The sequence below is a fragment of the Tauraco erythrolophus genome, chromosome 20 (assembly GCF_009769465.1).
Source record: "Tauraco erythrolophus isolate bTauEry1 chromosome 20, bTauEry1.pri, whole genome shotgun sequence".
Classification (NCBI taxonomy): domain Eukaryota; kingdom Metazoa; phylum Chordata; class Aves; order Musophagiformes; family Musophagidae; genus Tauraco; species Tauraco erythrolophus.
The window spans coordinates 7,736,926-7,763,611 of record NC_141484.1 but is presented as its reverse complement, the minus strand read 5'-3'; the positions used below and the strand labels follow the sequence as shown (position 1 = coordinate 7,763,611).

The 26,686-nt window shown below is 42.8% G+C and overlaps 1 protein-coding gene across 4 annotated transcripts; it reads right to left on the bottom strand.

Moving 5' to 3' along the window:
- Positions 1 to 604: 604 nt before the first annotated feature.
- On the bottom strand, positions 605 to 26,383 carry LLGL2 (LLGL scribble cell polarity complex component 2). 4 transcript variants are annotated; one of them, XM_086624044.1, is made up of 26 exons: positions 26,286 to 26,383; positions 19,908 to 20,005; positions 18,836 to 18,917; positions 17,457 to 17,572; positions 16,685 to 16,843; positions 15,731 to 15,893; positions 15,419 to 15,551; positions 14,574 to 14,628; positions 14,228 to 14,382; positions 10,668 to 10,885; positions 10,103 to 10,170; positions 8,943 to 9,096; positions 8,730 to 8,834; positions 8,144 to 8,436; positions 7,749 to 7,902; positions 7,257 to 7,407; positions 6,458 to 6,574; positions 5,764 to 5,930; positions 4,753 to 5,017; positions 3,953 to 4,103; positions 3,265 to 3,302; positions 2,747 to 2,794; positions 2,175 to 2,217; positions 1,892 to 1,949; positions 1,395 to 1,456; positions 605 to 1,008 (listed from the first exon to the last, which is right to left on the bottom strand). In XM_086624044.1, the coding sequence occupies exons 1-25, from the start codon at positions 26,358 to 26,360 to the stop codon at positions 1,403 to 1,405; spliced, it is 3,120 nt and encodes a 1,039-aa protein (XP_086480170.1). In that variant the 5' UTR covers positions 26,361 to 26,383; the 3' UTR covers positions 605 to 1,008; positions 1,395 to 1,402. The 4 variants fall into 4 exon arrangements, with proteins under 4 accessions (XP_086480170.1, XP_009989818.1, XP_086480171.1 ...); XM_009991516.2 differs by lacking the exon at positions 1,892 to 1,949; XM_086624045.1 differs by lacking the exons at positions 1,892 to 1,949; positions 18,836 to 18,917; positions 19,908 to 20,005.
- Between the last annotated feature and the right edge of the window lie 303 nt (positions 26,384 to 26,686).

The window sequence follows — 26,686 nt, the reverse complement described above, 5'->3', positions numbered from 1 at the left end:
GCCAGATCAACCTTTCTCCCTGCAGCGTGTTAACACACACGTTATTTCAGGAGACCTTCCGGGGACTATAATCTGAACCAGTGCCCTTTCCCGGCAGCACGGTGTACAGATTGCAAGACAGCCATACTATCAGTTTGCTTGCCACACATCTTCTCCAAACCACCACCTTGCTTAACGAGGTCACTCAATCTTCAGGAGTGCTCTTTGCCTCTACAGCTCGGAGAGGGACAGCTCCACCTTCTTCAAGGGGTAAGTGGGCGGAAGCCTGTTGCCAGTGTGAAAGCTGCTGCTGCTGGAGGGAACAGATATCAGAGCAGACAAGGATCACAAAAGGGAATTCAGAGTTTTATTTCCAAAAAAGATCAATGTGGTGTTGAAACAAAAATCAAGTTCAATTAGTTTTCCTCCGATTTCAATGGCTACAAAAATAGATTCTACCCAAATCCATAAAGCCAGTTACAGTACCATAACAAACAAAAACCAAAATTACTCATTCGGATACCACATACAGCAGTCACAGAAATCTAGCATATATTATTTAATGTTTTTTTTTAAAAAGTAAATTTCTAAAATGTTTCCGTTAAAACTGAAATACCCATATGATTTTAAAAAATTGTACAAAAAATAATTTTAAACCAGTTGGAGGTAACAGTGTGCGTTTATTAAAATCCTGCACCAGGGCAGTAACATTTATAATTTAAAACCCAGCCCAGTAGAAAAGAGAAATGTGCAAACATTTAAAAGTTAGATGTACTCAGAGGCTTGTGGTGCATCAGACCTGGCAATCCGCTTCTGTCCTAAGGCAAGGCGGGCTCCAGGAGGAGATGTCTCTAAGGAGGCACTAAAGGGGAGGCAGAGGCTGGCACGCACACGCGTGCGAGCTGCGGCTCACCAGCCTGCGCTGCAGAGAGCAGTGGTGCCCTCTCCCCAGGGACGGTTTGCCCAATCAGTAGTGTTATGGCACTCAATTCCATGCCAGAAAGTCCGTGATGAATTCTGGTCAATCTGCTTTGGGATAGAAGAATGCAAAAGCTGTTTTAGAAAACAGAACTTGAGAGCTCCTGAGTTGATTTACTGAACAGATTGTTGCTATGAGCTCTGGCCACCTCTCTAGCTTGCTTTATGGTAAGGTAAAGAGTTAGGCAGGAGCCTTCAAAGTATTTTAGCTCTTCCTTCAAAACTGATGCAGCATATTTACTCAAGTGACATATAAGGTGCTGAAGAGTGCTAGCACATCACTCAGCCAGCAGGTTCCCATCCAGAAAATTCAGACCAGAGTTCTGCACTATCGTCAACCACTTAAATAAGGTGAATTTTTACAAAAGAAACTTCATTCTACTTTTTGCTTCCTTTGGCTACTTCGCTGCGCCTGAAATATCTTTAGCCTCACCTACCTCCTCCATTACTTAGTCCATGTCCTAACGGACTTTTTGCCAAATTTCTTTCTGCATAGCTCCTGCAATGACACAAGAAAAGATTCATTATTGCAATGCAGTATCATCCCATCCACTCCCAGCTGCTGACAGAAGACCAGGATTAGGTAGTGTCCAGAGGAAGTGTGCAGAGCAGAGCATGTCAGGCAGTCACTTAACCCTACACACCAGCAGTTACCAATCCCACCAAGCTTCCTGCATCCGTTGCAAACAGTAGTCCTTTCTCTACACTTCTGTAGCCCCTGTCACCTGAACATCAGTATTCTAAGGAGACAAGATAAAGGCCCGCACCCATGGTGGTAGCTTAGCTCTACTGTATAGACAGAATGGGAGCAGAGATACTGAACACGTCCAAGTGACAGTGTCAAGCCAGGATTAAAACTCCAGAGTCCCATCCTCGACCAACTCAGCCCATGTGGTCTGCCCTTAGTTCAGTATGGGTTGACACGAATAGAAACCTGTATGCGAATACTCAGAGTCCTGTTCCTTTGGGATGTGGGAATGTGATCTCTCCTGCTTTTCGGAGAGAAAGAGACAAAGTATTATTCGTCAAGGGACAACACGTGAAAGAGAACCTGCCTCTCTCTTACTATTGCCCTTTGGTAGTTTGCAGGACACGTACACGACCAGAATCCAGCACAAGGATCCCCGCCGTCATGTTGGGCATCTCCCCGCTTTGAACTAGAAATGCCCTCCCTTGCCAGTCCCACCCATTAGGAACAGAAGTTGGCCAATACTCACCCTCTGCCTCCCTCCAGAGTACTCTGGATCTCCTTCAGGACTTCTGGAAAGCAGAGGGTTAAACGCAGTGAGCCCAAGCAGTGGTGACCTGCTTTCAGACAGCAGCCTAGCCACATTCCACCTTCTCCAGCAGCCTTTGAAACCTGCCTCCCACAACACCGAGGTCAGACCTTACAATATCATTGCCTCTTCAACAGTACTAGGTTTTTACTGAACAGGCTGGCATGAAGGACTGAAGCAGTCATTTGCCAGAGGAAATGTTGCCAGTCCCAGGGTACCAGAGCCCCAAAGGAACAGTCTGTTCCAGCTGTCATTTTACACAAGTCCTATTGGAAAGTAAAGATCCTTCTCCTATCATAGCAGTGAATGCAACTATGTGAAACAACCCCGGCCTGAGGGCATGACTATCTGTCCAGCCCTTCACTTCTGCTGATGCAAGAAAACCCAGTATTTCCACCAGTCTTGTGTAGTTGCAGATCCCTTGGAACTGAGTACAATTCCCAGCAGCTTTCTTCTTTTCCCACCCAGAAAGGCACCTGCCCGTGTCAGCAGCAAGACTTCATCTCACTCACTTTCATCATTGAGTAAAGCATGTTCCATCAGTCTCCCAGACTTCCTTTCTAAAAAAGAGCAGGAAAACAGCTTTTACCTAACAATGTCTTCCCCTTTTCATGAAATAGGTGCAGTTTTGGAAACCCACAATAGAACCAGATTTTTTTTTTTTTTTCCTCTGTTAAGTACCTTTTGACTTTACTGAATGCTTCACAACTAATCCTTAAAGCCTCTCACATACTGAACTGTATTTTCCAGCAATTCTAGTTTGACTAACAGAAGATCTCATCTGTACTTTCAGATCTTATCTTTCCACAGCCTCTTCCTTCCAGCAGAAACTATGTTCTATCCTTTCAAGGCAATCCTGCCACACGCAACTTACTCTAGAGCTAGCAACTACTGTGTGCAGGCAGGTCCCCTCATGGCCCTCCTTACTCTCCCCTTTCTTAGGTAGAAAATATCAACTGTAGCAAATAGGAAAGATGTCTCAGGTTTACACATCACCATGCTACATTTAGTACAATCCTTTTTTGCTTACCATCTTCTCTGTAGTCACCCGAACTCTTTCCTGATCCCCTAGAAAATGAAAGGTGGTGGAAAACAGTCACTGACTTTAAGGCATAGGGACGCAAAGAATTCACATATGCTCTTGGCAGCTACCAGAAGCTCCAGCACTTACTAACTAAATGGTTTCTTGCGTAAGAATGTAGGAAGGGCTTCATCACACGTTGGTGACACAGAAGCCTGCAGGCATCAGAGAACATTTCTAAACTTTTGTAATAAAATTCCCATAGGATCTCCATGAGTGTCAGATCTACTGCTGTTTGCTGATGTTCCAAGAGCGGGGGAGGAACACTGGAATTCCCTTCACAAAGCAACAGTTCAGGCTCATCAGTAACACACAGCCCCTGAAGTACCCAAGAACAAGACGTCACTCAGACACATCATTAGGGAACAAGTAAAGCAAGCCAGAGCTTCCAGTTTATGACTAGCTTAGGGATACCAATTCCAATGCTTCACTACTTTGTCCCACCAGCTGTACTGTAGAAGGAAAACCATCAGGTAGAAGGATACCAATCCATCTAGGAATGTTGTTAACAAAGACTTCAAAGTCTTTTTTTTTTGAAAGACAACATTCTCTATGAAATTCAAAACTTTGTTGGAAACAGTAGAGAAGATCTCACTACTCAGACACAGTCAGTGTGCAAGAGTGTTACAGACTTTACCTGGATTTTCTTACAGCATTCTCCGTGCTAGACTTGTGCACATGATTGTTGCTTGTAAATTCTGGCATGTCCACAACACACCGGGGCTCCACCAACCATTTGGTAGAAAGGGAAAACCTCTCAAACTCCGATGGTGAGATCAGATAGAAACCTACAGATGATTGGGAATTTATAAGGAGTTCTCAAGTCCAAGAATATAGTTTCAGAACTAGAGGTGATCCAAAAAAGAACAAATCTAAGCATCCTCTATGTTTGACAGAAAGAGTCTGCACTTCCTCCTCTCTAAATGAGGAAGAATCATTGAGGAAGATATTATCCCAGTTTCCCAAGGATTCATTAGGCTAGCACCTGGGCAATTTAAGATTACACTGAGGGATAATTGTATTGTCCTGTGTGGACACTTACAAAAAGTTGGATCCCAGTCCTGCCATTTGAGTGTTGAGCCACAGGCGTGTATAGGAGGCACAATGCAGCCATTTCCACATGCCCACTGCTTAGAGCGCCATTCTCTTGACTCCAGACAAGAGAAGGTGGCTAGATGGAAGCTGCCTATGGGGCACATCCAACCTGTTGTCTGAAAACCACTGTATTCATTAACAAAAATGGAATAAACTCACTTCTGCTTCTGCTAATTCATGTGTCAGTACCTGTTGGCAACTGGTACGGGCTAGAAACACGTAATGGACACATTTACGTAGTATTCACGTATTTACACAGCCAGTTCTAAACTAGGCCCTACAATTCCCTTCCCATTGTCTCAAGCACTCGGAGGTAGATGATGTGGGAGAAGCACACCTTACCTTGGCCGTATTTGGTGAAGACGCAGGATGCAATGCCGCTCACATCCTCTTTGCGGATGCAAGGGTAGCGGATCTGTAACTTGAGGAAGGGCAATGAGATGATCTGAATATCTCCCAGGTTCGTCAGGACAGCCAGGTCGTTTTCACTGTAATCATCAGTCTTGCAGCTGCCAAAGTTCGCAACCGTCACCTTTCGTACCCTACAGCCTTCCAGGGCCGTCAGCTTGAGCTTCAGTTTGGAGCTAACCTTGGGTAACGTGAATACCTGCCAACAGAAACGAGACACTGACATCTCCTTCCTGCACAATGGCAGCAGCGACACCTCAGGACATCTGCTGCTCCCTCTTTTAACAAAGTTTTCATTCGCGGTGCACACACACAGGTGTAATCTGAGTCAACCCGGCCTCCTCCTCATGGGACAAGAGGTAATCAGCCACAGCCCGTGTTAGAATATGTTTCTGTTCTGACATCCAGCAGTTTCACCCTTCAGGCTGAAAACTGTATTTCTCTCCTAGTTCTTTCAAAATCCCTCCATATTTGTCTACGAATTATTACAGAAAAAGAACAAGGTTTACACTAACTGCGTGCTCTTCCACGTTAAAAAGCCAGGGCCAGCCTATAGCAAGCTACTTCAGGTCTTTTCCTCTTTGCTGACTGGTCAGTGTGCAAAACAAGAAACTTTTTAGTTGCTTCATAGAAACATCTACCAATTCCTGCTTCTGTACTAACCACAGCAAAAGCTCCTTCCCAAAAGCAAAAGCAGCCTTGTCCAAAGAGTATAATGTAATGTAAGAAGATTTTTATGTTCACTATGTGCATCGCTGTGGTCAGTTCCCAATTTGTCAGCACACACCTGATTTATGGACTGCACCAGACGGAAATGCTGTCCCAGGGGTATTATTCAGGTAGAGAAGAATAAGCACTCCCAAGAGTTCTCTTTCCACTGCGCAGTGCTCAGTGCTTTGGCAGATTTTATGTGCAGTCCATGTGCACCTCCCAGGTGATACTTACCTTAAATTGCTCTTCAGACACCACCAGCAGCTGATGGCTGCCTTGCATATCAGGACTCTTAGAAAGGTCATGTGCTACTTCTAGAGGTTCTGGGAGAGGAATGCCACGTCCATCTAAGACAAGTATACCCACAACAGGAGCCCTGTGCATCAGCTGAATTTCTTTGGCTAGACAAGCAAGATAAGGAGGAAAATAAACAAAAAGAAAAATCAAACAGGAGTTAGTCAGAGACACTGTGTTAGAATCTCACTCACATCCTCTCAGAGCTGGAGACCTACACAATGTGGCTATAGAAACACTGCCTAAAAAGATTTTTGTATCTAAAGGGTAGTTGGACTGAACTGGTTCACGTTAAAGAGTAACTATTATTACATAAAGGCAGCAGGTCCAGCTGTCAGAATAAGGTACATGTGCACTGAGGCTTGATGGTAGACATCAATGACAGCTGATGCAAATTTAAACTTCTGAAGCAAGTGGGAACTGAGGCTAAGGCATGTCAGGCAGTGCTGGAGCTCACTTACTCCTCAGTTCAGTTGCTGCAGCGAGCATTGCTTGGCTCAGACACTGCTACGTTCAGCTCCACTCTCACTGATAAACAGCAGTATTGAGCTGTCTTGCTCTTCTGTATGTAACCTTGGTTATACGAGCGACAGCTCAGATCCATTAGGGCCTTGCTTTCACGAGGCGTACTTACCCTGCTCTGCCCTGACAGGTTCATCCATCCTCCTCTCTGCTGGAGGAACACGTAAACAGAAGGCGTAGACTGTACCTCCATTGGTGCCTGCCCACAAGGATGGGCAGTGGCGAGAGCCTGGAGCAACAAGAAGGCTCATGAGCAAGGCACCACCTGTGACATCCTTGGATAGCTGCTTTTCACTAGGGTACACATCCTCCCTCTGCTTACATCCTGAATGTCTTTGCATTAGGGCAGGCTTGCCAGGGAAACTACAGGTTCTTGGCATTTCTTTTCCCAATACACATCCATCAGCAGCCCTGATAAAGGACATGGCATGTGAGTAAAGGGAACAGAGTGCCATTTCCATCAGACACCACAACTGCTGCATCCAGTTTTCATGTGCTTACAACACACAGGAGCAGAGTAAACCTGTGCATAGTATCAGTTTGGGCTCTGATGCAGTCAGCCACCACCACCACCAAAATTAAAAGGCTCTGCTCAAGACAGTGGTGAACTGTAAAATAATGAGACAAGGAAAAGCTTATGCTCAAAAGGTCAGATGTCATTCTGCCCCATTTGAAAACCATACAGAAAGGCTGCACACACAGGTGAACTACTTGGATTAGCCAGCAGCCAGAATGGCTAAAAAACAATTCTGCATGACAACATATGCTCTTGCTCTATATTAGTTTTTCAGCATAGCACAAACTAGGACACAGGAGGTGCTGAATTTTCCTGGCAGTAAATCCTAATACATTCTTTGGCAGAAGGAAGAAAAACTCATTTGGAAGAAAGAAGAGATGCTTTTTCTACTCACTGTCTCTCAAGAAGGTATCAGCAAAATATAAGGTGCGCACAAAGCCAGTGAAAGAGTCTTCTGCAGACCGGGCTTCAATCTTTCTCTGGACTGGAGCCAGTTCCATTTCCTGCAATGCGTCTTGGTCAAATCTGGCATTTGCTTCTTGCACCTTGAAAGATGAGCAGACATTTTGTCAATCATGCAAAGACATAGAGGGGAGAGAGAGGTAGTTAAGTGTAGCAGCAACAGAAAGGGAAATGACCATCATACCAGTGAAAAGGTACATTCTTCATCGTGTGTTCAACTACAGATAGTACATTCTCTCTAAAACGTTAATATTTTTATCTAACTGATATAGCAGCATCAGAAGTTGCCATTTTTGTTGTCAAACCAACAGCTACCGATACCATGGCAGGACTGCAGACCACCTCCTGCTCTAGGTAGACTAATCAGGACTCTGCATGCTCCTAAGTGTAAACAGACAGGACCCCAAAAAGGTGGACCCCTCACCTCTGAGGCATTTCCACTACCTCCTCGTCGCTTCCTACTGGACACACGGCTTCTCCTGATCCGCCTGAACGACTGACGGAGAGACTTCTTCAAGGATTTCACACGAGACAGTGGGCCTTCTAAGGCCAACTGGTCACTGGGATGCAGTGTACATCTGAAAGAGGGAGACAGTAGGCACAGGGTCACTTTCTGCTGTGTGACAATCACTCCCAAGAGTCCAACAGGACATACATGAATGTCACAACATGTTTATATTCTTGAAGATCTACAAGGGCAGAGTCCAATGAGCCACAGCTTCTTGAGAAATCTCTTATCATGACTTGCCTAGTTAGCAATTCCCGTCCATCTTTAACAGGGGATTACCACAGACTTCCTGGAAAGGAGATCATACTTACTTGACAAAGACTAGTCGTTTCTGCTGGTGGTCAAAAAGCCCAAAACCATGACTAGTACCAAAGGCCACAAGCTTCCATTCAGAGTGAAGGGCCAATGAGGTGACCACAGCTGGTGGTTGACACTGGACAAGGACAAACGGCTGAAAACCAGCTTCAAATCGAACAGGTCCCTCTCGAGTCTTTAGTTTCTCGTGACCTTTCCATCGATAGCCCTCTTGGTCTTGCAGGAGATCTGCTTCAGCATGGTCCACAACATGTTCTGCATCTTCGTCATTCAGTTCCATCACCAGTACCTGAAAGGAAGAGGAAAAACTTTGCAACAGCTTTTACCATGCAAGCAGTCCTCCAAGCTGCAGGCCTTCTCAGCAGCTGCAAAACTACAGCATCTCTCAGGGCTGATAAACAGCATTAGATAAGTCTGAGATACAGATTAGAGAAAGCAGAGCACCATGAAACAACATTTCCAGCAACTGGATCGATTTACCACTACAGAAATGAGTATATACAATTTTAACACACCTTCAAGTTGCACTGTGACAATCTGCACTAAAAGCAAGGTTTATGACGACTGTTGATATTTCAGTACCTGTCCTGCTGTACCAGCTACAGTTAAGTATCCACTGTATTTACACAGGTAGATCTTCTGGATCCCAAGTCTAGGGTCATCACTGTAAGGGTCGAAGGTACCAACCTAGGCAAGAGAATACAAAGTGGCTGGGCTTTGCAGAGGCATTAACTCGGACAAGAATCAAAACTTCGCAGATTTTCAGAAAGCTTCTACAAGCAACAGCTATCTTACCTTGCGAAGGGGAGGCCATTCGTCCTCGCCCAGGGTGTTCATATTGTCATTGGGATCAGCATCTGTGAGAAATACTCTCACTGTGCTCAGCTTATAAAGGAGATGTAAGCAGACACCAGATGCATCCCAAAACCGCACAGTGCCATCTTCATGCCTGCATGGGGGAGGGTTACAGAAACACACATCATACAGGACAAGAGCAAATCACCCAGAGGAAGAGGATAAAACAGAGGGGAAAAAACACAACCAAAGATCAAACCACACTGTTTACAAAGCCTTGAGCTGTGGGAACTTAGAGATCTATGAGAAAGGCTTTTGGGGTTCCTTTGGGTGTTTTTTTTGTGGTTTCTGGTTTAGGTTGCAGGGTTTTTTTAATCCAGTTTGCTCTCAATGATTTGACACCAGTGAACAATTTAAGATTACTCCAAAAAGCACTGAAAAGGAAAAAAAGCTTAACATTAAGAAGGAACAATTCATCCTGAATAAAGTACTAATACTGGGAGGGAGAGACGGAAAGAAATCAAGCTTTAATCTTAGTTCTCCAGGTGAAAATTTGTCACATTCTTCCAATGTAAGGGTAAGGACTTCTAACAACTTGCTGCATCAAGAATGAAGTCTGAAGAATAGCCCACTGAAATTCTTAGAAGTGCTTTGAAAAGAAAATTATAGACTTTTATGTGATGAGACAATCTCTTGCTCGCTACTTCCACCACTTAGCTAGATCTGCTCATGCTGACGAAAGCAGACAGGAGTCCAAGCTAACCGCTTTTTTGAGATTCAGAATAGGGTAAGGTAGGGCAGAAAAGCACTTCAAAACCTGCCAGAGTAAGTCCACTTCTACATCGCTCTCTTTGAATCAGTCTGGACTACTGCCTGCACTTCTACACTGATGTTTGTGGGGAGAATGGTAATGCGTCAGAACGACAGCTAAGCCAACTTTATGGGTTATCTGTGGCCATCACAACCAGTTTGTTCAGAAGCAGGAGGGTCCATTAGCTTTACACAGCTAGCAGCCCAGCTTGGAGCAGTTGTATTGTAAAGCTGCAGCCTTCTCCCTACAAGATGAGCAGACTTGAAGCTCACGGGAAAGCCTCAGTTAGTTCCAAAGGAAGAACAGAAACTGGACAGGGCCCCTTGACTGTTACCAGTTAAGTACATACCCTGTTAGCAGCAAGTCCCTCTGCGGAGGATCCGGAGCTACGTTGGTGCCACCATCGATCGGCCACGGCTACAATACATTAAGGGAAGACTGTGATTTCCCAGGCAGTGACAGCAGGAAGAGAACATGCAGTCAGCAGGAGAGCATGAACTTCAGTGCAAGTGGCAGTGAAACAGCCCATGCTGTCAGCTTTTGTTTGGATTAGATGTTCCTGTTCTGACACCAGCTGTGCTTTTTAGAAGATATTCTACACATTTCCTCAAGAAGCTGTGCCGAAAGCTTCATGCTTCTAAACAAGAAGTTTGTTACCACTGACAGCTGGGAACACTCAGACTTTCCTTCTAGCTTGTCAAAGCCTGAAAAAAATACCACATTTAATCCCGCAGTGTGAGTAACTGTATTGGTGGTGCTCTGGGAAAAAGCCTTTCTTGACCCTAATAAGAGGCAGGACAAGGTCTGTTGGGATTCATCCCTCCACACAGAGAGCAGCAGAGACCACCCACACTGTGAGCAGTCGTGCTGTTCTTAAACGCATGGGAATACATGTACACTTAGAGCTGCCATACCATATTTGAGTAGTGCATGTTCTGCTTGCTCCCAGCACTGATAATCCTCTCCCAGAGTTTCAGTGGGATGTTGGAGACGTGGTGTGAGCAGGTGATGGCTGAGCAATGGAGAGAAGCCAGGTATGGAGGATGGACTGCTGGCCAGCCTGCAGTTTTCAAGTCTATAACTACCAGCTCTTCTTCTGCCAGCACCACCATAGCAGAAGGGTCATCGAACTCTGCAGAAACAAGAGTCATTGAGGCTGACAAAAATGACCATCCAAGGTTAACAGAAACAAGCTTCTGTAGGGCTTATTTGGAAACTTATCACAGAGCCCTACACAAACATTTTTGTTGGCAAAACTGCTAAATGCTTCTGGGTTAACTGGGCCTATTGGAGGATAGATTTCAAGATACTAACAGATTTACTGCAAATCCATGTTTCTTAGTAACACTCCCAGAACCATCAGAGTGACTTTTTATAGATTCCACTGCAGAATAAAAAATTTGTTAACAACATACATGACTAAATAACACAAGCTCATATTCACCAGTGTAACAGCCAGAAGTCAAAGGACTTTACCTACAGTTAATCAACAGCATGGAGTGGACAGATACACATACACCCCAGCAGTGACCCATTTAGTGCTGCGTTAGGACCACAGTCCATCTAGGCTAAGCTGCTTAAACACAGTAATGCCTTCGGTTCTGCAGAATGCTTCTTGCTTGAACTGACAAGTTAAAATTCAGCTCTCTTACTTTTCATTTTCCCTGCTACTCATATGTTGTGACACATTCTCTGGACTTTCTTTGTTCAAAGAGCGTGTATATCATCTAATATCTATTCATACGTATATTAGGCAAGACTACAAACAAATCTGTTATGTAACTTTACAGATGACACCTGACACAATCAAGAATTTCAGATTTTTCATTGTAACTAGATTTAAAGCAAAAAAAAAATTAGTCTACAAGGACATTATTGCAGTAACGTTTGTGAGACAGCCACAACAACAACTGGTGGAGAAAACCAAAACCATGAATCAGTTCACACCACAGGCAATTAACACAGCTACAGAAAGCTAAGTGAATGCATAGCTGTGTCACTCCCACCACAACGTGACACGCTAAAGAGTGAGCCATAAGCAAACGAGCAGCTTTTCACTGACCTTCCCTGCTAACCTGTACTTTTACTTCCCTTCTTTAGTTGTTCGATTACCTGGAACATACTTGCAAGAAGGCACGTCTATAAGCAAGCACATACCAAGGCTGCTCACTCAGCAAAATTAACTGCAAGTAATTAGACCCTGGCATCACTCTAGTTAGACACCCCAAGTTTTACCTCTGACAAGCCACAGCCATAACACACCACTAAGCAGTTCAGTTTCTTCATAGAAAAAAATGCTTTATATTCATTTTTACTTCGCTTTCTTATGTGCTGTCACCTGCAGTTGCCCACAGGACTTCTGAATGGAACAAGTAATATCGTATCTGTACTACACTATGCGTGATCAGCCCTGCACTCTGCTGCTGCCAACATTAACCAAGCATACTCTGTTTTAACAATATTTTTTCCCTGCAAAGGCATACATCCAAGCTCATTGCTTATGGCAAGAATCTATTACAAGTTGCTGAAGTAGCAAGCATACTAGAATTTGTCATGACTGCCATACACTCATCCACCTGCTAATTTAAAAAAAAAAAAAAGAAAACAGGAAGGGCTAGCCTTTTAAAAATTGTTTCCACAGCACATTCAGGGTAGTGGAAAGTCACCAGCTACCACCATGCTACAACGCATAAGCTTTGTGCTTATTAAATTAAGTGGCTTTGGTATACAATTAATACCTTCGTAGTGCCATTGCCGGGAAGATTGCTTAAGGGCAAACAAGGCAAGCTACGTAGATCCACTAAGCTTAGGCAATCAGCCACAAGGAAGCTTGTCAACCACAGAAACCTCATTTTATTGTAAAAAAACTTCCTCATCTAAGCGCAACAGCTTCAGCTTCCTGTAGTAGCTCCTGTCTGTACCCACTAGAAGTCATGTTAACTGGGTAATTCAATCCTTGGGAAGTATAAATTTAATGCCTCAAGTTCAGTTACTTCATCATAAGGGGCTTAAAATTCAATTCCTGGATATGATTAGAAGTTGTCAATCTTTTACCTAAAAAACTCATATTTCTTTCATGTTTAAGACTTTTGTTCCATCATCTAGAATCGCAGCTCCGACAATTTCATAGAAAGTTAATGATAAAAGCTAAACAGTACCTGAAGGTTAATGTCATTGTTACACTTGAAGGTTTAGACCTATAGATTCTGCACATTTGAAAGATGCTTACAAAAGGCAGTGTTGTGTAGGGAAAAATCTGTAATAGCAAACATATACAGGCACTTCATCTCCCTTACATTCTATTTCTTTACTGGTTTTTCAGTGACTTGAGAGGGTCTGTTCAAGTCTGAGGAGAGAGGCAGAAGGGAACCTAAAGGCTGCTTCTTCATGCCTACTTTCCCAAGACACTCCCCTCCTGGGTCTGTGGTCTGCTTTGTACAATAGGCCAGAGGGAGCCAACCTGCATCTACACATTTGAATGCCCACATCTGCGGAGCACGTAGCTGGGAGCTGTCAGCACCACCACTGGCACTACTCAAGACAAGGTCTGGAATGTAGTCTACTAGGCAAACCAGAAACTAGAAAGCCTGAGAAGATTCAGTAAAGAAGATTTGCTTACAAGCTCCTAAAAAGCATCTAAACTTCTGCAACTTGGTCTGACCCAGCTTCCAATACTGCACATTTGCAGCGCTTGAAATAGCATTTTATACTCAGTTAATTCAAGTTAACCAGAAGCAAGAACTACGACAGCATTAGAGAAACAGTTCTTGGGAAAAATCCTTTACAATTCCATGAAAAGAAAGATTACTACAGCTACTGTGGAAGTAAGGGCAACAAAGCTCTTCAACAGAAGCAAGAATCCGACAAGCTCTAAGCAAGCCGTGGAATGGGTGCTATTCAGTTTTAGAACTGTTTACATTCACGTTCACCAGCAGCAAGCAAATTAAGTTCTCTATATACTGACCCTTGGTTCTATGTCACCCTTTGCTGATTTATTACCCAGAGCCCTAGTCATCAATCCAGGTCGTAATTAAAAGAAACAGTGCCTCAGTGGGAGTAAATTCTGTTTTTAATTATTGCCTCCTTTGAAGTCCTATTTCCAAACAGCAATATTTAGATCCTCGTTTCATGACCTGGTTATGTCCAGTGTCCAACTTACACAGACATGAGGCCTAGGAGATCTTTTTTCATTAATGGAATAGCTTAACTTTTTGAGGAACGTATAGTATTTGTGACCAGCCCATTCTTTCTATCAGTATTTTACACTTCATGTTCAAATGGAAAATCTCTTACGGTTAGACCCAATCTTAAGGGTCTTTTCCAACATAAATGATTCTATGATTCTCCGTTGAAGTCTCAAGAAAGACCCAAAGAACTGACCTCCTTCACATTTCATATGCCATTTACACCAGGCAGATTTCCACATGTGTACCCAGCTATTCTAATTCCTCAGTGATGCCCTTTCATCACGCACCTGCAGTAGGCTCCGAGCTGAAGATTATGAAGAAGTCTATCACCCGCGACGTGAAGTCAAAGGCTGTTTGCTGACTGCCATGCACAACAGAGATACTGTGCCGGTCACCATAGCTAGCCCGGGGCATCCCTCCTTGGAATATAATGTAAGGAAGCCTTAAGAGAAAGACAGAGTTAGAGTGGCGTATGCTGAAGCAAGGAGTAAGCAAAATTTCTAAGACTTGAAGCAAGTCAAACTTTGACAAAAAATTCTTACGATGTTACGCTAAAGGGCTCATGGTATTGCGCATTGCGCCCTTTAAATGCCTTTGAACGGATGAGAGCGAAGGGATACATCACCAGCTTACCCATTTTTTGTTGTCTGCCAGTAGATCTTGGAGATGGCCTTGCAAGGAAAAGGACCTAAGAGAACAGAGTTATTTACTGTAATTCAAGTGCATCTTTACATTAAGAAGTTTCTTATTCTGCTTCACTTAGGTCACCTCAGCCTCCAAGTCAAGGGAAGCCACCTGAATTAGTAGGTGCCACCACTACCTCCCCAGACCAAACCACATCAGACAAGTCTTCTGGGACACACTGACCACAGTAGTCCTCAGTAAAACAAGGCTTAGACTCAGGGGAAGTTTTGAACCATGTTGCTGATGGCTAACAGGGAGTGGGAGTGCTGTTGTAGAAGCTGATTAACTAGAAAGGATTGTTAAAAACACAGGCATTCCTGAAATTAATGTAAAGGTGATAGAGCTTTAGAGGCTTCTATATGCTTGAAAGATGAGGTCATCCCCTTTTGATGGGTTTCAGCAAATCAGAGGCACTGTTTCATCACTGCCCAGGTCAACAAAAAGTACACTTAGCTCACTATTAATTACAGAAGATCCAAGCAACTCCTGCTGAACAGGACATGAACTAAAACAAAGAGCTGAATCACCAACACCTTCTTCATAAGGGACACTAATTTCTTCAACGCATTTGCTCTCCATGTTCAGGACAGACCTCAACATTGTAAAGGAGTTTAAAATCCAAGAAAAAAATTGGACTGAAATCCCTTGGTCTGAGCTCACAACCCATTCAAAAGGCAGCTCTGCATTTTACCGTTAGGATTAAAACATCGGGTAGAACACAACTTAATATCCCACACAAGCTCAAAATGAGTTTGCATTTAGATGAATATGCAAGTTAAACCTCACTTACTGACCATAAGGCACAAGGTTTTCCAGAGGCTCAGGCTGCCTGTTGTCACTGGATACTGGCCACTGGGTGTAACTTCCATCATAGTGACAACTAATGAATTTACTGCCATCCCTCTGCCAGTAGAGGTTCTCCAGTTGCTGAAGAGGAAGACACACAATGACTGTTCTCCAGAGAGCTGTCAACTCCCCCAAAACCAATGCGTTCTTACTAAAAAGAAGTATTGTCATGCTCTCCCTGCACCAACTTGTCCTTGGAGCACTCTGAGAGAAGGGAGCTCTTCCTCCTCTGCTGAGCTGACTTTGGATTGAATTATTACCTGGCTGCCCAGGAAATGGTGTGTCACTTTGTTATTCTGCAGGTCCCAGAGGACAATCAAGCCTCTGCTGTACCCAATCAGGATCTGGTCAGGGTTCTTCGGATGTTCCTGAAGGGCTTCCACCAATTCACATGATCGCCTGTTACAGTAATCTTCCGGTACCCTGCAGAAGCAGAAGAGAAAATCCAGAAAAGTTTATTCTAGGTACATCTCAGTATGACTGTAATAACAGTTAAGGTATAAAAATGTGAGATTAAGCAACAAAAGGTTCAAACAGATAATAAGTATGATCTTTTTACGAATCCTTCAAGCAGCAGAAGAGTCTTATGTAAGACATCACACCAGGGCTGCCACAGGAACATGCATCGACTCTCATTTTCTTCAGGGAAAACCCCAGGTTTACAATGAATTCCAGGACTGAATCCCAGGAGCATAAAGACAGTCTGAATCACCCACCCTATTCTCTTGTGGCCCTTATAGAATAAAGGTAACATAGAAGTGTCAGTAGGAAGCAACAACAACAGGAAGTAGGACAGTTTTCAGCAGCACTTGAAGCTCCAGTGTGATAAAATTCTCATTTGGACAAAGCAGCATCAGAAGTCCTGACAATGGTCAAAAAAAAATAAACGGATAATTACAGCTAAGCATAACACTTTTTGCAAAAGTAAACACAAGGGACAGGGCACAAGGTCTGCAGATTTACTGCAGGTGTCTCCTGTATAGTTCTGCCTATATGCCATACCTCCACGGTGACGCTACTGGATTGACCAGCACAGAAACTGTTACTTAACACATACCAGGACCAAAAGTTACTTTCACCGGAGTCATGCAGATTTGGACAATGCTTAACACAACAGTGAGGCCCCAGTACGTAATCTGGGGTGACATTGTAACAAAGGATATGTCTGCTAATGGGATTCCACCTCTAACAGCAGTGTCTGTTTGCTCACTCACCGCTGCAGCACAGCCTCAGAGGTTACGGTCCTGTCCTCTAGCACTCTGAATGACGGAAGCTCCACTACAAAGATGTTGCCACTCTCCGTGCCAAGATACAGGACTTCCCGTGAGGAATGAGGAAGGACAGCTGTTATCTGCGTGGCACTCGGCGGAGACCTGAGGATGTAAAGAGACTCATCAACGGATTGCAAGACGACGATTGTTACTGAACTTGAGAGAAATAACAACTCAACAGGGATGTTTACAAGTGTCATTTGTTTTATAGGCAGAGATTTTGAGCCAGGCATTATTTTTCTGAAGGAGGAAAACACTAGCTTTCAGATAAATTATGTCAAAAGACTTTTGACAAGTGCATAGACAAAGACCCAGATGTCTTTTCACAGAAGCCTCTCTTATTAAGTGTCCCCAAAGGAGCTAAAAATAGCTCACCCAAAACTGGCAAGATCAAGTGAAACTAAAATCACAGCAATATTTTAAACTCCAACTTAAGGGATGCTTAGATTTACTTAACGTTGAGATTTACAGCTCCTGTACACACAGAAGGGAATGCACAATATTAAAAAAAGATGTCACCCTTTACATTGGTACAAGACTCTTAAAAGGTGGTCTCCTGGGACCTAGCCAATTCCTGTTTGGTTTCCATGGATGCCCCTTTAATGGATTCACAGGAGTGAGACACTAAGAACAGGACAAGCTCTAGCTATAACACCACCAGAATTTTCTTACTTGCTTATCCCCAAACTAGCTCAAAAACACTCTTGCAGGTTACCCAGGTGGCCCTTTCAACGTGAAGCGGTGCTCCTCCCGCAGCTCAGATGCTCCACTCTGCTGCTTCAGGCTCCAGAGATGCAAGCTGTTATCATCTAGCAATGTCACCAGCTGGCACTACGAAACCACACAATATGCTTTTTTTCAGAATCACGATATTAAATATAACAGTAAATCTAGCAATAAAGTTGCTGCTGTTCATAATTCGCTGCTAATACAGGACTGAGGAGCCAGCCACAGTTCTTTACAGTGGTGGTATATACTGCAGTAACACTGCTGGCTAACAGCAAGGGATTTGGGAGTTGCGGGGAGACAAGAAGTAGCCTAAAGGCTGAAAACCCTCTTATATAGGACAAAGGCACAGGTTATCACTGAGGGGGATGACAAGGATTTAGGCTCTTGAAAAAGATCAGCCTATGCTGTAAAGCTCAGCCAGGCAGCTGCAGGCTGTTAGCTCACCACCTTCTTGCTCAGCATGGTTTGCTGCAACACACCTCAGCTTTGGGTGGGGCTGATACAGTCTACTACACCACACTCCTCACATTCTTCGTGTCCAACCTCATTCTGGAGGGTTGTGTCAGAGTTCTTTTATGAGCCCAGCCCTGCTGGCTGTATGTTCAAATTGAAGCATTTTACCTGCTGAAGCCACACCTGGTGCAACACTCCCCATGGGAGTTTCAGCTTATACCATTAGTTAGGCAACCAGACACCCAAAACCACCTCAAGGATTAAATCCCTCTCATAGGGAGGCCACTAGTGCTATACTGGGGGCATCAGGCAATAAAGTATGTGGCCAAGACACCAGTCTGCCAGTCAAGGGAAGGGAAAGTGGTTAGACAGCCACCAGACGTGGAAAATTCTGCCTTCCTATTTTTAGTTTGTGGCATAACTGTTCAGCAATCCCCAAGAGCAAGATTCAATACCCCAAAACACAAAGGCAACAAGCTTAACAGCAGGTGAGGTTAGCAGTACTGTTTTGAACTGCAAATTATTAAATCAGTTCAGCAGCAGCTATTGTTCTGTCTGTTCTGCAGAAGACAGACCACCCAGTCCTACTGACAGAACAGGGGCTGCAAAAGGAGAAGGAAGTTCTTGCTTCTGCAGCGGATCACCTGCACTATTCTGGCCTTATTACTATTCCCAACATGTTGCTTGAGATAAATGACTAACAGTTACAAACCATAAAGCTACTCTTAAGTTTTACTGCGCATCTCCACAGCAACACATGCTGCTGAGAGCACAAAATACGCAGGGATAAGCATTCCCGATCAAGTAGCATTTGAATACAGTTGGTAGTAGGAGGCCAGCTGCCTGGAACAAACTCAACACTTGTTCAAAAGAGGTTTACATAAATTGCAGAGGTACTGAAAATAGACTTACCTGATCAGGTATAAAGTGAATCTGCATTACAGTATTGTTCTCTTCATGTAAACCCATGAACTCCACCCCAGGAGCACCATATCTAAGAGTTTGTTGAGGATTTACAGTATTTAAGATGACCCACAGCTACAATTAATTGATAAGCAGCTTGCTAGCAAGCAAGATGAAAAGAGATTAGTTTGAAACCATGTTTTCCTGCTAGTGATCTGGACAGAAAAGAACCAATGCAAATCCACTTGGATTCTATATGCTCTTGGCAGGTTACACACACTACAGGAGAACATGGAAGTTCACTTCATCCTTTGAGCATATGCAGAAGAGGTGCCTGGACCCTGTTTTTTCCCAGAGATGTTTAGTGGTTTCCCAGACACTACAATCCTGCTTAACTAATTTGTAACCAAGAGACAGATGGCTACCGCCCGCATGCGGAGTCCAGCCTCTGAACACAAACAACACCAGGAATGAATGATTAAGCAGGCAGAGAGAGCACCAACTTTTCCTTTCTGGGCTGACATGCCTGTTTTACAGCTTGCCCAGCTGGTACTGTGCCACAGGAATCACCTCAGTGACTCGCCTATATACAAAAATCAGACTGGAAATCATTAGCTAAAAAAAGTCACCACCTTCAATGTTTAGGTCTTTAATACCCAGATAGTAAAAAACTCAGGAAGCTGAAAGCAGACTCGGTTTTAACCTTTGAAATAGAATTGCTTTTTAAAAAAAAAAAAAAACACACAAAAAACGAACCCTGTCCCAAATATTTAAACAGCCCTGGAATTTACAACATGAAGGATTGCTAAACTTAGGCCAGATCTAGCCTGACCTTCTGCACAGCAAAAGCAAAGAGTCTTGTCTAACATCTGCATCAGCTCAGCTTCTGTTTGAGATATAGCTCAGCTCTAGGCAAGATAATCCCATTCTGATCAGACTGAAATCACTTCAAACCTAGGCAAACTGTTCCAATGTTCCAGTAACTCTTTCTTGCAAATTTATCTAACTTTTTACAGTGCCTTCAAAGTTGCCCGTTCTGATGTGGTCAGAGATATCTAGCCAAAGTTGCCCAAAAGAATACAGTTTGATGGCTCCCGACCGCGTTCCAATGGCCATAAGGTGGAGAAATGGGCTATAGCCCAGTGCACTGGGTTGATGGGGAAATCCATGTTCCACAGTCTGGTAGAGAGAAAGAAAAATCATGATCAACAGCATGTTTCATGGGCATTGTTGTATTCAAATAAAAACCAGATGTTAAATACAGCATGGCAGTCTGAAATACAGCACTTAATGTCAGCTTTTTCTGTTGAAAAGTGTTCAAATACAGGTTAGATTTGCTGAACAATAGTCTAAGGATGAAGCTGTTCCAAGAACCCCTGGCTTCACAGCCAGGACATGCAGAAGCGTAACAGAAATGAAGAGAAACATTCTGAAAACAGAAACCCAAGCAGCTCTTTATGGTAAGATTATAAATAACTCTGCATAAGCACAGCTTACTCAGTCACTACAATACACTCCATCACTCTACATCAACTTTACTTGTATAAACCAACTGCTCAGCACAATTTCAAAGTCTGACACAAATACCTCTTATTGTAAGGTCAGCATTATCCGTCAAATTCCACACAGGTCAGCCTTCATGACCTCCTCTTGGTGACTGACTTCAAGAAATGGTGCACAGCTATGAAGAACTACTGAGTGAACATCAGTGCTCATCAAGAAAACTAAACAGATTTCCTATGTAAAAACTACTGTAACTGATACCCATTTTCCAGAGGTAGCACAAGAAACACTGGAATTTAGTGAGAGCAGGAGCCTGCTAGGCCACCTCAGACTCACTCAAAGCCATTTGGTAATAAAAAGATATCAGTCACTGTCATGGGGAGCAGTATGTTTCTCAGCCTTAGTGGCTTCCCTAAAGTACAGCTTACGCTGCACCAAGAGAAGATTTGGAGCACGTTGTACACACCACACTTAGCACGGCCGATGCATTTACACATTATTGAATAATACGCTGCCGTACTTACAGGATGCAACCAAGCTGCTTGTAAAATAGCTCAGTCAAGTCTTTAGAAGTGCTAATGTACAGCTATTATCATTGTTTAGACAAAACGAGTATGCATGAGTGTTCAACAACCTATAGCCATGTAAAGAGGGATTTGTGTGCCCAAGATTAATAGGGCTACTTCCTGGAAAACATCGTTGCCCTTACAGTCCCAGCTTCTGGAAAAAATGTTCTTCTAAGGCAAGTCCGACAGCTATAGAACAGAAATTTGCTACAAAGCAGCCTGAGGACCACTCACACAAAAAGAAGAAAAAAAAAAAAGAGCAGAGAACTCTCCATCTACAGAAGTAAGCACTTGCACCTCACTCCTGTCCTCATTTCCGTCATGTCTTTGAGACAGAGCTACTACATCACTCGGCTTTATGGTTTACTCAACCTAAAAGTTACACCTGGACCATATTTCCTGCACAGTGATTTCCCAACTTAATCTCTTGTAGGACAATCAAATAAAGCCAGTTTCATTTCTGTGGCCATGCTGTTAGCCTGAGGTACTCAACGGCTGCTACAACGTAGTTTAATGCCCTTTACTGTTCCTGCTTAAAGACACAGGCATAGGAGGATATGGCTGACTCCACAGTCTGCCAGATTGCTTCAGTTTTAGCTATTTGATCACAATTAGAAAATTGTAAAAACAGACCTCTTTCCTCTAAATGATCAGTTACCCCAGTCTGAGGTCCTATTAGGGGAAGATGAGCCATCTTATAAGACATAAAATTGGAAATACTATAGCGTTTCCCAATTTTCTGCTTGCCAACGCATAAGATGGGGCAAAGGAGCAGTTACTCATTTTTCATCTTTCATATGTAGTCAATTAAGATTAGTACGACTGGCTCCAAGACCACTGAGTTTATTTCCCTTTATGATAACTTAATCTCCAGTCTTACTAATTTATATTCTAAGAAGGTAATTTAAGTGTTAAATTTGTATTATTAAATACAAAATTTGATAAGTCAATCTTTTTAATGTCACTCTTGAACCTGTTGCTAACCAACCTTTGCTTAGCTACATACATAAAACTTCCAAGAGCAGACTGTATGAAATTAGGAACCACAATAGCTACTGAGACAACACAGAAAAGCTTCCTAGTTGTCAAAGTTGTGGGAGTATGTAGCCATGGTATACAATTCTGGGAAGAAGATTCTAGGTAACACGTTATCTTAACAACAAATCAGACATTTAATTGAATCAGGTGTAGTATGGGCAACAGACACCATTCCACCCTCCCTCAGAACAGAGTGAGGAACTTGTTAGGGAGACACCAGTGTAATCCCACTGCCAGTTTTAGTTTCAACTTGCTCACAGTCACTGCAGTGTCATGTCATCAGCACGACTATGTGCCACTTTCAATGAACCATCAATTAGAACCTGTTTATTCTGAGATTTCTTCCAGCCCAGAAGATAAGGCTTTAGCCATGATTCTCGTAATAGAAAACTATGACTTATACAATCCTGTATTGCCTGTTAGGATCCCGTCAATACTAGCCTTAGTATTGGCCTAATTATATCTTGGTTTTGATGTGTTAATTTGTAAACATATTAGACAAGTCAATAAAAGCTTTAATTTTCAAATAGGAGACCTACGAACTGCAAAACCGAGTGTGTACCATTCAGTCCTGATAATAGGAGGGTAGTTTTTTTGGGAAGGGTTTTCCTTCAATAGAAAATCTGAAGTACCCCCACATCCCATAGACAAATTTTCCAAAGCTACAGTAACTATTACATCCAGTAGTAAACTGTTGGTAACAGAAGGCCACTACGGAAAATATGCATATGCAGAAGCACAAAAAGAGAGTCCCAGTAACAACCACAGTGTGTTACACAACTGCTTATGCATTAATGATTTCCAATAGCTTTGAATCTTCAACCAAGATGCTGGTAAGAGAACAGAAGATAACTCCCTCCTGTGTCATTCATTCGTTTCCACAGCCAGGCAGGAAAGGCATCGGGGTGGCTTTTTGACCGTATTTGACACCGCCAGGGCCAGGCATTCACATTCACTGTATTGATTACCCAGATCTTTTTCTTGTACTTATTTACACCCATTTGTTAAGTCACATCAAGTCAGCTTTTCAGCTGCCCTCCCGTCCTTTCCTTTCCTCCCCTCTCTCCAGCAGCTTTCATCAGCCAATCCTTTCACCTGCTCAGCAGGTAAACCCAGAGAGGGGGAGCAAGGGGGGCAGAAGGCAGGAGACGTTACAATGGAGCCTTTCAGCAGAACTGAAATAAGAAACTAGAGTGCCCACAATGTGCCCTCCTTCTCAAAAGGGCCTTTGTTCTTTGAGGAAAGGTAGGAGCTTTCGTTTTCATTTTCCTCAGACCACAGATTTGTCAGGCTCATTAAAAGTAAGCCTTATGTCAGCAGCATTAACTAACAGAAATGCTTCATGTCAGTCATATTTACTGCGAAAAAAGTGTGACCAAACTTAACAGTTGTTCCCAGCCCACACTAAAGCTGTGCAGATGAAATTCAGCGTTGCCTTCCTTCTTTCATTTCTCTCCGCTTCTCCTCCGAGATTGTTTTATGACAAAGCACAAAGCCAACCACAGGCAATACAAACCCTGTACCTTTGTTAATCGTCTTTTGAAGAAACAACAAAGCCTGTATGTGTTAAATCTACTTTGCATAGACACTAATTCAGATTTAAGGTAAGCTATCCATCACATCCATTAGCAAAGGGTTTGGAAGGCTGAAAAAAGGGGAAAAAACACAAAGTCGTAAATTAAACGCAATGTTCCCAGTTTGGTAACACTCAGCTGTAAGACAGGCTGGTTCACCTGTGCGTTACCCATCATCTAGCCTGACAATGCCAGCCTGAACATGTTTGCTCTGCAGGGCTTGGGCTGAGCCAAAGGCATCCAAATACTACTTCCAAAAGCAGGATAAACTTAAAGAAGTAGACTGCCAAGTCCACATACCTTATCCATCATTCTATCCACTGAGCTAAAAACAGATTCTTGCAACAGGTACACACAAGTATGGGAAGTTCTTACTCATATAAAGAAACAGATATGCAAAGCTAAGCGACTAGCAGGATTTAGAAAGGTGTTTGCTGAAACAAACACAAGTTTGAGGACAGTTTGAAGGGCTAGTCCAGTGGTCAAACGGTCCTTTAAAACCATCTGGACCATCTCTTATCTGGAACAGAAATTCAAGAGGGAAATAGTAAAAAGATCACAACCCACTGAAACTTGAGGGAGTAAACAAACAAAAAAAAATTCACCACCACCAATTAAAAAGACTTTTCTAATTGAAGTCCATTACTAGGTCAGCATGACCAAATACATTCCACTATATTAACATTAAACTCGTGTGACATCATGCATCCATATTCAACTTCAGTGTAAACTATAAAACGAGGGCAGGAATCCCCAGCACTTTTAAGGTACAGGCCTTCCATTTAGTCACTACCAGCATCACAGGTCGTCACACACCAGAGGGGTACAAACACATCATGCAGTTTCTCTGATCAGCAACTTCACAGTCCCACAAAATACCTCCCAAGCGGGTTCTTAATCAGAAGTGTTTCAAAGACCTCGAATAACAAGTGTTTAAAAACTTGCTTACCAGCTCTACTGTGCTCGCTTTACTAGCACATTAGACAAGGATAGTCTTGGCATAGAAAGTATTGTTTGTTGGCTTCTTGAAGCCACAACCTTCAACAGGTCAGAATTAAGGTCTGACTATCCCAGATCTTCTCAGTCTACCTAGCTGTGAGTAGATTTTTATTGTATCAAAGCATAGAGGCTTTCAAAAGATTCATTATCTCTGGAAATACTGGAACAGAACACACAAGACTGGGGGAAAAAAAAAAATTACACAAGAAAAAAGTATAACAAAAAAGATTCTGGTATAATGTTCATTCGCTTTCCGATTCTTGTTAGAAAAGAACAAGTTACTGTGGTTTAAAAGTGCAAATGCATTTTGCAAGGCCTTTAATTACCAAGTTGCTAATGAGAGTAAACCATTAGGAAGTGTCCAAAGTAGTCGCCTCCCTAGAAACAAGATGCAATTTTTACCTTCAGGACTTAACCAAATGGAGTCACAAATCCCGATGCCAACATCGAATATATTTGGAAGCTTCCCTCTGCTGCAAAAGCTAGTTCTTTCAACCCTGTTTTGCATCATTCAAATTAGTCTGTCTCTGGCAGGTAAAGTTTAGCTGAACATTCCCATAAGAGAAAGGCACATTAAATTAAGAGACATCCCTGACATAGCAAAGGTTTTTCCAAGGTATATACAATTTTATTGGCTTATAAGCAATTCTGACCTATCCCTGGGATGTCTCTTCTGAAGTTGACAGGGTATTCAGCTAACACAAGAAACTCAATCTTCATCTTCATTTACTGAAATTTTTACTGCACCTGCACTAGCATTTCCTCACAGTAGCAAGAAGAAAATAGGCCTGAAGCACTCTGGAGTTCCTTTTGCCTCCCCAATGGGAGGCAGGTATGCATGGAAATGGTGTGGTTTAGTACCAAATTACATTAAATCATTCACCTCAAATATCCAAAGTTCCATGTTAAGTATATAACTACACTAGTATTTTAATGAATCAAGGAGGTTATTTCCTAGACTGACTTCAATTTATCCATTACACTTTTCAGCAAAATTCCACTTAAATCTTGGAAATACAAAACCTACAAATTTATTTCTGATACCCAATGAAGGCATCAGTAGCCATTAGGCTAGCAATGAATTGATATCAGGCATTTACAAAGGTGAAAGCGCTATGTTCCTGGCCAGGGCTCAAAAGAAAATGCCCAGAGTGTTGAATAGATAGAACAGCCATTGCTGTTTCCTCTTTACAGAGGGAAGGAAAAAAAAAACTAGATACAGATTCAGACTAAGATAATAGCAAATTCATTTTTAACAGCCATTGTGCTACTGCAGACTTTTAAATTCACATTTAAAAACAGAGTACACTTATAAACCCAAAGTATAATCACAGATGAAGAACTCCGGCTTCTGCTGCATGACAAGCTGTGGTTTATGTGTATCTTTAGAAAAATGTTTACTTTCACAGTGGTATTGCAAAGACTACCTATAACATAAGTAGTCACAGCACATAGCAGGACAAACTACAGAATGCTCAGAGTACATAAAAGCTGCTGCGAAGATCTCTTCTTTCAGCAAGTGCCACTCAACAGCGTGACAATATCCTTTTCCTTAAAAACGAAAGCCAGAATTGAGAACATGCTCGTGAGCTTGAAGAAAACTAGTCAGGCACATCAGGGAAAAAAGGACAGAATTGAAAAAGAGAACAAACCACCACTCCTAAATTTAACTTTTCCACCCACACTCAAGTAGTTTTTCCTTCTCGTTACACTGTGCCGTGGCTCAGGATGGATTTGCCTCGCACACATATGCCTTGGAGTTTGAGGAAAGCACTATACCTTGTTAAACTGGAAAAGATCACGTTTGAGCCTCTCTCTCACTGGATCATGTCCGGGTCTTAAGAACCTTCTCATCTTCCTCGCTGTAATATCTTGGCACCAAAAATCCTAACAAAAAAAAAAGAAAAGTAAAGCCATATAAACAAAAGCAGCCTGAGAAGAGAAGCAAGCAGAAGTGGGTTATTTATTTTGGTTTAGCAGGTAACACAAATCAGCCAGAGCAGAATGAGACAATGTCGCTATCGAGTAACTAAAACCTGATACCACAACAGAGCAGCATCTCTGGAGCAGGATCTCTGGAGCAGGACTTACACAACACCATTTTCACATCGCTAAGCAAACCAGTACAGATTAAGCCAAGAGGATTTTAGAAGAGTTTTTACGCTTGGCCATTTTGCGAT

What these genes read in the sequence shown, in the direction of transcription:
- LLGL2 (XM_086624044.1), bottom strand. Translation starts at nt 26,360, where the DNA reads ATGAGAAGGTTCTTAAGACCCGGACATGATCCAGTGAGAGAGAGGCTC. An exon ending in TAGCTGGTACAGCAGGACAG is followed by an intron (nt 8,437 to 8,729) that starts GTACTGAAATAT and finishes TCTTCCTTTCAG; the next exon opens with GTACTGGTGATGGAACTGAA. An exon ending in CTCTGAGTATTCGCATACAG is followed by an intron (nt 1,457 to 1,891) that starts GTTTCTATTCGT and finishes GTGTCATTGCAG; the next exon opens with GAGCTATGCAGAAAGAAATT.